The sequence below is a fragment of the Centroberyx affinis genome, unplaced genomic scaffold (assembly GCF_046629955.1).
Source record: "Centroberyx affinis isolate AG114_WGS23_722 - 3 ecotype Tasmania unplaced genomic scaffold, CSIRO-AGI_Caff_v1 ptg001333l_1, whole genome shotgun sequence".
In the NCBI taxonomy this organism is placed as follows: Eukaryota; Metazoa; Chordata; class Actinopteri; order Beryciformes; family Berycidae; genus Centroberyx; species Centroberyx affinis.
In genome coordinates this window covers 207642-219580 of record NW_027279830.1, presented here as the reverse complement: position 1 = coordinate 219580, position 11939 = coordinate 207642, and the positions used below count along the sequence as shown (strand labels likewise).

The 11939-nt window shown below is 39.8% G+C and overlaps 1 protein-coding gene across 1 annotated transcript; it reads right to left on the bottom strand.

Annotated features, from left to right (window-relative positions):
- Nucleotides 1–2203: 2203 nt before the first annotated feature.
- Nucleotides 2204–10320, bottom strand: tmem276b (transmembrane protein 276b). Its single transcript, XM_071525735.1, is given in 5 exon segments — nucleotides 2204–2451; nucleotides 3236–3373; nucleotides 3847–3929; nucleotides 9231–9247; nucleotides 9892–10320. Coding segments are annotated over 5 exon segments (915 nt in total).
- Nucleotides 10321–11939: the final 1619 nt, after the last annotated feature.

The window sequence follows — 11939 nt, the reverse complement described above, 5'->3', positions numbered from 1 at the left end:
ATCACATACAGTGTTGTCAACACACATGATAACACTTTAAGTTCATTCACATAGCTGATGACATCTTTCATGACTCATTCCCAAATGGATAATCGCCATTTGTAATAGTCTCATCACACATGTATGTAATATTTATGTAATATGATTATGCAGTCGATTTTGAAATATCCGACAGACTGAAAAAAAAAATCCTATTTGCCTAATAGAAAAACAGCGGGTATGAGTCATCATCATCCAAGCAAGCAGAATTGCTTCCCCTATTCCACTCTACAAACTTAGGTCCTCTCTGCTCCATTCAGTTCTCAAAAACCTTTGATGGAATATAGAGCAGCTGCAGTGGATAGCTGTGCCTAACTACTATTTCTGTTATTTTCTATATGGGATTTAGAGGCATTTTCAATCTCTCAAATTGAATGGCACAAGTACAGAAGAACGGAATAGCCTGCCAGCGCTAGCATCTGTCGAGTCAGTCTACTGGTGCATCATACTGAAATTTGAGTGCTGTCAAATGTCTCCATTTTAAAATCTGTTATGTAGTCGTGCTGCATAAACGTGTAAGCTGTTATACATGTTAATTGCTCATCAATGTGTCATGAAACATGTCATGAGCTTTTACTCAAAGTGCTATGTAAACCCCTCACATAAAACGTGTTATCACATACAGCATCTTCCATATGGCGTTCTTTTTCACTAGACCTGTGCTGATTGTTTCCACATTAGCCTCTACTGAGCTGGGTTATAGTCGAGACAGGATGACTTTGGCCTTCTACCATTGTGTGATGTGTGATGTCTGTGTTACTTAGAAATGACGATTCTGAATGCAGCTTGTGCTTTTGTTTTTAGTGGGATCACTGAAGTTAGAAAAACTGATTTTTTTTTTTTTTAAGTTGCTTGTTTTCTGAATATCACACAAAAAGGCTGACCAACATTAAGGGTAAACAATGGAGCAAGCAAACATTTCCTTCGCTGTTTGGTTTCTTGTTATTCTCTTACCAGGTTATGAAATGCTTGTCAGCAAACAACTCCAGGTCTTTCACGGCAGTAACAGCACATTAAGTAAAACATTCGCACAGCTCAGCAGTTACTGTATTCCAATGCTTTCTTTTACTCATCAGTTCTTTTCATTTAGTACTATATATACCTACAAAATACCTTCATGTTACTGAATCCAATATTCATGAAATCTGTTACTCTTATTCCTCAATGCATGAAGCAGTGAGGCTCAACTCTGCACACATCTCCATACACCCATACTGGCAGCCATTGTTACCCCTAAACAAACAGAAAACAAACATTCTTATTCAAGATCTACTTTACACAAACAATGACCTGAATCTACGAGATGCATTTGTACATATAGAATCTTTAAAGAAGCATCAAAAGATTTGCTTTTCAATGCAAATTTAGTTCTGTTTATTTTATCGTACTGTCCACCCCTGCTAGTTCCATTTTGTGCTCTGCAGAAACTGCAGAAGTCTCTCCAGGGGCTAATGCTTGATATCAGTAAGTGTGCTACTCTAAAGATAAACAATGGGCAGTTAATGCCAGAATATTTTTTTTTTATTACGAACAATAACACAGCACAGACCACTCGACTGAAAGAGGAATGCTGACAGGATGCTCTGGCCTGATGTCTTGTTTGTGTGTTTGTTCCTTTTTGAGGATTTTTCTCTTGATTCGTCTAGAGTAATTGGGCATGTGTGGGAGTGCATGTGCTAGTGTGTGTGTGTGTGTGTGTGTGCATGTGTGTGTGTGTGTGTGTGTGTCTGTGTGTCTGTGTGTGTGTGTGTGTGTGTGTGTGTGGTATATGCATTTAAGAGAGCACCATTTTAAGACAAATTCTCTTCAGAGAAAACAGTCACCTTTAGGACGCCATAAAGTTAGCACATAAAGTCAGAAGTTTGAACAAAAAAAAAAAAAGTCTTGTTTGTGCTATGAGAGCCATGCCTCAGTCATACAGTAGGTGTTATTCTTTGTGTTCCTGCAGTTCCTTCGTGGATTTCAGGAATAGGTAAGTGAAGTTTGTCATTACTTTGCTCCTTCTGTCACAACTCAGGCACACTGAACACTGAAAGGGATGGCGATGTAGAGGGCGGCGTGAGACGGTGATTAGACAAAGATTGTTTTAGAGTTAAACATCAAGGTTGGAGGGGTGTGGCTTGTGCGTTCCGTGGGCCAATCACTCGATGACGCCTTGGTCCAATCACACGGTTCCATTCTCTTGCCTCGGCTTGTGGGTCGTTGTGCGAGTGGGTGTGCTCAGGGAGGGGGCCAAGGTGCAGAGGAAGCCGGCCAGCAAGGTGAGACCGAGGCCCCCCCAGGCACAAAACATGGACCAGCCATAGCCATGGCTAATGTCCTCAGGGAGACCATACATGTAGCGGGGATAGCGGGACAACTCAAAGTTGATTCCTGCCACACACGTGCACAGGGAGATGATGCAGCAAGTTCCTGTCAGCAGAAGAGACAACCGGTGATTTAGGATGCTTGCCGTTTAATTATTCAGTTCCAGGCCCTATGTACTGTACATGTTATGTAATTCCCCTGCAAGACATTCATCCACTATCATGATGGGAAAACAGCTAGCTCAAAGAATGTCTTCAGCTAGGACCAACTTAGAGAAATTGGACTCAGTACGTTTGTGTGTGGATGTGGGCATGTGTATGTGCAAGGGTGGAAGTAACTAATTACATTTACTCATGTTAATGTAATTATAGAGTCATAAGCAACAGAAACTGGATCATTGTAAATTGACCAGTTGTGGAGCCATTCACAGTCAGAAGAGTAATCTGGCTTTAATTAATTTGTGCACTTTATTTTGTCATTTCCAAATTTAAAAAGATAAAGAACTCTGTCCTCTCATCCTTTATGGGTTTCATAGATATTGATGTAGATGTAGATGTAGATGTTCATATCATGTTGTCTTTTCTAAAAAGTAACTCAGTAACACTTACTCTGAGTACATTTTAAACTAGCTACTTTTTACTTTTACTGAAGTAGATTTTTACAGCAGTACTTTTAGTTCTACTTGCAAAATATCAGCAAACTAACAGTACTTCTACTTGAGTAGGACATTCTAGTACTCTTTCCACCACTGTGTATGTGTGTGTCTTCTCACTCATGCAATTATGCTTACACATAAACACAAACATGAACACACACACACACACACACACACACACACACACACACACACACACAGAGCAAACATAGAGTAAGTATGGTCTCACAGTACCTCCCATGAGGAAGAGTAGCCCAGCTACATACTGCATGAGGTCATGCTGCTGGCAGCATCCCAGCACTCCAATGATCCAGCCAAAAAGAATGATGGACACGGCCATGCCCACAAAGCCGGCCGTCATTCTTCTTAGATCTACACAGAGAGGTGAAAATGTTAACTCACACGTATTGAACACTGAAAATAAAGACAACCCATAGACTGGTAATTAGTTTGAAAGGCTAATATAATGAACAAAGGTAGCCACCCAAGACGTCCCAACGGCCACACTATCCTGAAAGGAACTGTTAGGAAAACAAAAATTTTGTTCTCTTTTCACTTGTCAAAGGGTGTAAGTAATAATCTGGCAGTTGATTTAGAGACACTAATATTGTATTACAGTAGTCCTATGCCTATTCCGATACACTATACTATCCTGAAACAAATTCTGAAAAAGAATTGGCAACAATAGACGCTAAAATAGTACGGATGATAGTTAACAAAGTCCTACTATGAAAGCAGTGATCAATATACAGGTAGAGACCAATATATAGATAGATAGATAGATAGATAGATAGATAGACTCAGTCACCCTCTACATAAAGACGGAGGACCAGGCTCAGACTTACGGAGTGCGTGCCACTCATCCTGCCGTATGGTCTTGGTGATGTTGATGGGTAAATTCCGTGGGAGGATGGAGGAAGAGTAGTATCTCTGAATTATTCCTAGCAAGGCAAAGATAGAAAAAGCACAATTATGACAGGAATACAAATATCCTTAAGACAAGAAGAGAGAGTTTGTATTTATGTTGCAGCATGGCAAATCATCACTTGGTTCTGGGATGGTTCTAGTAACTTTTCACAATTTATGGAAGAGCAAGACCAAATCTAAAAAAAAATATGTACTTTGCATTTATCACTGCAGGTTAGAACCATGGCATACGTCTTTATGTTTTAATGAAAACTTAGATTAGACAATACAATTAAATAAAATTCCCAGATCTTTGGTGCCAAAGCCTCAATTTTAGTCTCTGGTTTTAGGGCTCTTTCACTCTGAGAGTGAAGTTTGTCATGTTCTAGCCTTTGATCTTAACGGCCTTTGGGAGCAATGCTACTGGAGTGTTTATTCACCAGGGTGGTGATTAGTCAGAATAGTCCATGATTCCAACGTGTCTTGAATGCAACATATGGACACAACTTGCTAGCATGGCAAAGGCAGCAACTAACACCCAATTGCAGCTAGCTAGCAAGTTTTTGCATCAGCGGTAAAGTTTTCATCAAGTCCAACATCTGAAGCATACAGCCAGAGGTGGTGGATTACATTAAAAGTCTCTGATACAGCACACCCAAAACAAAGATTTTTGAAAGTGAGACTACACATACCATATGCAGTATTTTTAGTTAACATGACATCAGCACATCATAACCAAAGAATATCAGCACTCTTCTTGGAACTCCCATCTGAACTGAATGGCTTGGTAGTTTCACAATTTGGAGGGCCAAACTTCCCATTCCAAGTTGTTTTGAATGCAGTGTAGTATCTCACAAGGTAGACGAGAGCCAACAGTTTTGTTTATTGGCTGCTCTTTTTTCCCCAAAAAATGCTGTTGCCATGACACTGTGGTCATCAACAGACATTCTATACCTGTACACTATAGTACTGTTGTTTGTTAAGGAGTATCTAATAAAAGGAAAAAAGTTCTGTCATTGTGAAAATTTTACCTCAAAGCATAACTCCAGCCATTTTTGACCTGGACCCTATTTTCGCATCTTTTTTCGTCATACTGTTCAATTCCGCGACTCCTGGTGAAAGTATGGTTATGACAGATAAATAGTGCTATCACGGTAATGTCTAAAAGTCATAATTTCAATAAGGGATGTGTCTAAGAGTTGATCAGCAAATGACTGTGTGTAGGTGTGTTTGAGTTGTGGATGGGTAGACATAGATGTTTGTCATGGGTGCAATAATGGTGGTGTGTGCACAAGAGGAAAGTAGAGAGGGGCCAACAGTCACCTTCTGTGCATAGGGCTCCCATAATTCCTAGCTACACCCCTGTGTGCACCGCAGCCCTTCCTGAGACCTGTCAACCCCAGATCTCTCCCTTGACTAGGATGATTTCCCTGACTATTAGATGTTTGGATACCTGCATGGCAGACAATGAAATAAAAATCCCTTCTGAAACAGTGGCTTCTGTTTCAAGTTTGTTAATATACATCAATTTCTCCATCAATATCTCACCTGTTCTAGTGTATCTAATTATAACAGAGACAAATGATCAAAATGGCCATAATAACACCCAGACACACCCAGGCAAGCGAGACATGTAACGCTATAGTGAAACAATTGACAAGGTTTTAATCAGAATCAATCAGTATGATGGACAAAGATAGGAAAATAGGGTCTGAGTTGAAAATCACCAGAGTTATGCTCTAACTGTGAATTTTCACACCTTAGCTGTAACAACTCCCATAATCCTCTTCTCATATTCCAAAATAACTGCTCCATCTACTCTATCTTTGCCTAATATCCTTTGTTTGTGTTTTTTGGGTGAAATACATTTCTTCTCTACCAAAAGGAAGGATTTTTTTCTTCATAAGTAGAGAGGGCAGTTCATTCACCTATAATATTTTTTATTCATTTAGACAGTTGGAAAGTCAAGAGGGAAACTGAGACACAGGAGATAAAGTATGGGATTAAATCAGGGTCATAGAGGGTCATTAAATCAGGGTCATATATCAGGAACCCCCAACCCTCCCACTGGAACCCCCACCTGCCCTGCCCCCATTTCAACACGTCTCTACTGGATTTGGACTACACTAACCTACCAACCCTTCACTGGAGTCCCCCAACCCATCACAGGGCTTTTTAAACCCCTCACCCTCCCATCCACGCCGATCACCACTGCTGTTTTGCCTCTGTTATTACTGTATGCCCCACACCAATGTCTCTGTCTATATTCTGTCTTGTCTTGTGCTTTTTTTGTTGCTGTGTGGTTCCTTGTCCCTTTCAATTTCTTAACACTTTGTACAGCTTCTCCCATTTTTTGATCAGCTGATTTTCTTTCTTGCTTGTCAAATGTATTGTGATACTGCTGTCTTTGTTAACTGCACTTTAAATAAAACTGACTTGACTCATAATGTTTTTGCACTTGTCAATGTCAAGACATATGTTTTCAGGTTTATAGTTGTACATATTTGAATGTGTGGAAAAAAAATTGCAAGAATAAATTCAAATTTGTGAACGTGTAAATGCTCAAGGTTTGTGCATAACATTTTGTGAAAACGTAAAATGAAATGTGCACAAATAATTTAAAATGTGTGAGTGCATAAAAACAATATAGGCTACAATTTGTGAATGTGTGAGAACAGGTTTGTAGGTGTTAATCTGTGAGTGGGTGAAGAAAGTTCACACAAAACTGTGGCTTTCAACTCTTAACAATGGGCGATACTCGGATTAACATTTTATGTGACTAATCAGGGAGTGAATGGAAAAATCTTTTCTAGAACATTCTTTCTAGCTGAACTGTCTGCCAAAGAGGATCGCCTGAGCAAGCCTTCACAACCACACCTAGGTTAACTCGGCGTCAAAATGTTGAAAATTGTAGCTGCAAACTCATAGCTCCAATGCGGACATATTTTATACAAAAGGATAACGACAGCAAAGCTCTCTTGATCAGGTTAACCTGACACACGTAATAGATAAACAACATCTCTTTAGCAAGTCTGATTGCAAAGATAAAATATTAGCTGTATCTTACACAGGTTAAATGGAAGATGACAAAGTGTGCTGTGCATATTTAATCAATTACAATTGTCAGTACAGGTCTGTTGCCCCTAGCTATAGCTTTTATGTCTGTTCTTGTTAACCAACACTAGGTAGCTCTGGTAGGGATGGTAAATCCCATATCCATGACATCATCTGTACCAGAAGTACACAAATATATCACAATTCAAAAGGGAGATTTGAGCCCCTGGAGGAAACAAAAAGGTGTGTTTTTTTTTTAATGAAAATACAAAATTGGACATACTGTATAGGTTATGATTTTTAACAAACTACGTCTTTCACCTAGCAATGCAAATACAGTAATTACACTGATTTTTAGCCGAAAACTGAAAATTGAAATGTGTAGTTATTCTTTCTTCCTTTTATATTCTGGTTCTTCCATTTAGGGCAAAGAAGCAAGAGTGAGGTGGGTTGTTGCTCCGGTGTGAAGCTGCCAGGTTTGGTGAGCCAACTCAAGTCATTCTTGCATACTCACTGCCAGCAATTTAGGACATGAGTGGTGCAAGTAATCCCATGGTAATGTCAAGTTAGTGTCATAGAGTTTGGAAATTTCAGCAGGATGAATAAACAATCATTTACACAGTTTGTTTTTGTTCTGATATTGTCTAGGAGTACATTTTGTCATTATAGGGCAAACATTTTGCACATAGTTTACAAACAATTTGGACAAAAATTTGGAGCAATGTTTATGCACCCTTATCTTCATTGCATTACTGGTTGGTCTTTGTCCTTATTTTTAACATAAGGACAAGCTAGGGGAATAAGGAAGCACACAAATCTGATTGGTTGTTAGTGGTTGATCTCTCTTTCTCTCAGACTTGGTCCCCTTTTCTGTTGTTACAAACTGGTCAACCATAATCACGATCATGTGTTTCCTTCAACTTAGGGAAATGAGTTGCTTGTGTACAGTTAGAACCATTTGTGTACCTTGTGTGTACAGTTAGAATCATTATAGCTCTGAGAATGATTTATTAGCTTTTTTTGTAGCCATTAGCTGAGAAATGTTGCCACATTTCATCAGAGTTACAGTGATATTTCATTTGAATGTTATGTACCAGCTCATGGTTGACCTTTCATTTAATGTTACTCATGCAAATTCTGCTTCAGTGTGATGGGTCTAGTAATGGCACTGGAAAGCTAGAGCAAAAAAGCCTTAATATTTTTTTGCATTTTTTCCAATTTATCTGTATCTTCTAAACTACAGGTATTAGTCCTTATCTAAAATGGGCTTTGGAAAGCCAGTGGGCATACCAGTTAATCTGTGAAAACAGCATTAAGTTAAGATCTGAAATTGCAGAGATATGGATGACTGAACATTTTAAATGTTTTCCAATGTCAGCGTTATCATTCAACTTAATTATCGAAACGTATTTATAAATCAGCTTAAGAATACAGTTGAAACATCATCCAAGTACATCTAGGCTTAGAATAGTAAGTTAATAAAAGGCATACAGTATGTACTCATTATGACAGCACAGGTAGTTTAAGAGCTACAAAACAACTTATAGTGAATGGACTCCATAGACCTCCATTGTATTTTTAACTCAGCCAAAGTCTAATCTAGCATCTCTATTCTAATTGCTTGGAGTTTAGTATGGTGAGCTTCTCAGAGGTGTAGGGGCTATAAGAACAAACACTTTAATAGTAGTAAAATACATTGTAGTCATGTGACCATATTCGTTTCTGAGTAGCCTATCAACACATAGGACTGAGAACACTTGAGAATGAGAACACAAGTACACTTTACAGTTTATACAGTTCATCAGATATACAGTATATGTGTACACTTGCACTACATAATGACAGATCATACACACTGGTTTACTACATGATGGTTTACTGAAAAACCTGTGGGTATCACCATGTAGATGCCTTTTCTACAGGCATACACAGTTTTTCTGATCTACTCATTTACTGATACTTTGCATTGCATACATTTATGCTCACTTTGCTGCATTACCTTTGTACAATGATCTCTTAAAATCTCAGACTAGACGCAGATAATGTGTTTTTATTGCAATCAGATATTGCAATCTCACAGGTCAAACTGGGCATTTAACAATATTAAACAATAGCTCTCGGATGATAAAGCTGTGTAGGCTCCAAAGAATAGGGGAAGTTATGATATAGTACTCAAAATTTGGGTTTTTGATGAACCATTATACTGTATATGCAGTGACACAGTTTAATATTGTTGGTAATATAGAATTTGGGGTATATTGAGGTATACTGGGGAATATAACTGCACTCATCTGCTTCTGCCAAAGAACAGCTGTATTCAGAACAACAATGTCACCCATATTTCTACACAGTGAGCCATCCAGGAGGCTGCCATCTTTATGCATGTGGTCCATTATGAGACCCAGGTTATTGGACCAGGTCCCATTCAACCAGCCTGGTTGAATGGAGCCTTAACCATGGCTTGTTGTGATGTTAAATGAAGAGGCCTCTGCATGGTGTTTCTCCCCTGCAGCTTCACATTCCAACCAACCCGGATATTTATCAATAATTCAGCTTCTGTTGCACTGTCCGTTTCCCTTATGATATAGCCTACTGTGCAATTAACCTTAATAAGATCCCGTTTAGCCTTTTACAGATGCAAACACGACTTGAGAAGGAGCAGCTGAGACTGACTGGTCCCTGACAGGGTGAAAGCCACTCTCTTCAGCAACAGAAGGCTCCCTCAGCACCATGGACAGCGAAATTCACCCAAAAATAAAGAGCCAATAGCCTATGCCAGTGCCATTCTCATCTAGTTCATAACCTAAAGGTTTAAAAGACAGGCAAACATTAAAGCAAGAGGAGACAGCGGGCCTCTGGACTGACTGTTTCCAAACCATCTAACCAATAGGCTAGGTGTGAGCTCATCGGTGAGCATCACGGCCTGATGCGCGCAAGACAGACAGGCTTCAGATCGCTTTACCTTTGTAAATAAGGTCCTCGGTTTCCAGGTCGAATCCTTCCCGGTGACACTTTCTCCAAAGCCCGGAGATTGTAGAATTAAACTGGCGGCTGCAGTGAGACTCCATGGCCGACGCTGCGGCCAGAAAGTGCCGTTTCCCCCTGATGAGAGCACCAGCATCTGGGCCGTTACCTTTCCTCTCCACGCTCTGTGGAGGCATCTGGAGGGGGAGGTTATGGTTTGAAATGTAGATGTAACCTGGGTCGTTTCGCTTGTTGGCATAGTTTTTACACCTCTCTCGATGTCTTCTCGCATCGGTCTCGTACCAGTAGTCGGTGCAAATCGCCATGGCAAGCAGCCCTAACGCACAGAACGCCAAGAAGAGCCCTGTGCTGGTTAATATTTTCATAGCGGCCATCTTCCCCACTCGATGGAGAGCCCAAACAGTCGCAAGAAGGTTCCTCCGTGGCCGTGGTGGTACCCCGTGAAATAAATCACGACGGTACTCACAGCCTCACGCAGTCCGGTGCAACTGAGAGCATGATGCAAGGCCAGTTTCGTCTGGACTCGATGCTGCGGTCTATTGTTGTGGTACCCAGTGGATGCAATGTTGTTCCCACCATCTGTTATGATACAGGAGGAGAGGGGATGGATGGCGACCAACGCTGTGAGGAGGCAGGGGGAGTGATGTAGTTGCGCGCTCTCTCCTCCAGGTTTTTTGCGGGATGGGGAGCAGATAGGAATGTGCTGTTGTGGGGGAGTGGTCATTTGATGCTTTGAATGGACACATATTGCTTTTATCAAACGGCTGTAACACACCAATGTTTGACAAGATAATTCATTAATATTCAATAAATCTTTTTTAATCAATAATAATAATTGAATGTTATTTTTCCACCTATAGATTTCTTGAACAGCAGCTAAACAAAGTGGTTGCTAAGCAACACATGGGCCTACCTATCATTTTCGGCTAGCCCATTAATATTTTCAACGATTATGCGGTCACTGTGTACAACTATTAGTCTTGTCAATGTTGTGAATGAACATCATTGGGCTTTATGTTTGTGTAATATGTTTTATACTTTTTCTATACGTTTATTGATCTGTTTGTTTTGTATAGGCTATCCCACAAATGCTGATTAAAAAAAGGTATTGTACAACCCCTTTAAAACTTTAAAATCGGGTAGTACCAGGCCTACTACATATTTATATTCCAGTTTTAGTATATTCCATTTATCTATACTTCATATTTGTGAATAAAAAAAATTGTGCTGTGAATTAGTAAAGTAATTATGCATCATGCAGACTTACCATATGGGCCTTTTATGTGATTACTCAGCATAGGCCTACAATGTTTGATAAACACTGACACTAGAGACCTGATTGAATTCTCTCTCTCTCTCTCTCTTTAATCATGACCACACAGGAGGCACTGTTGTCCTGTTTGCACATGCATCAGTCACTGCCAAATGTTCATGAAAGACATGGATATACAGTAAACATCAGATCAGACATTTTAGTTGTCTTTAAAAGCAAAAAGTTGAACAGTGAATGTCTGATCTGGGGGTATACAGAGATGTCAAAATGCCTAAATGCTAACAGCAGTGTGTGGTTTCCATTCAGTGCCTTCCCCCCTCCCACCAGACACACACACACACACACACACACGCACACATAAACACACATAAAAAAAAAACAATAAACAAAAAAGAGGGTGTACTGACATAACTGATATCTTTCATGTGTCTGTGACTTTTAAAACTTGGGTCATATTGGGGACTTTTATAATCCTGGTACATGGAATCCTAATGCTGAGATGTGGGCTTTAGCACAGCCACTGAATCACAGTATAGCAGTTAGACAATTCCAGGATAGTGTGAACAGTAAGCCAGTGGAGTACGCTCAAAAATATTCACTGTAAAATTGTAATTTCTAAATGCATACTAATTGAACCTTGATCTTGCCTAACATTTGCTACAACATCCAGGGAACATTCTCGTTGACAGCAAAGGTTACATTTCACGTTCCAAGTCACAG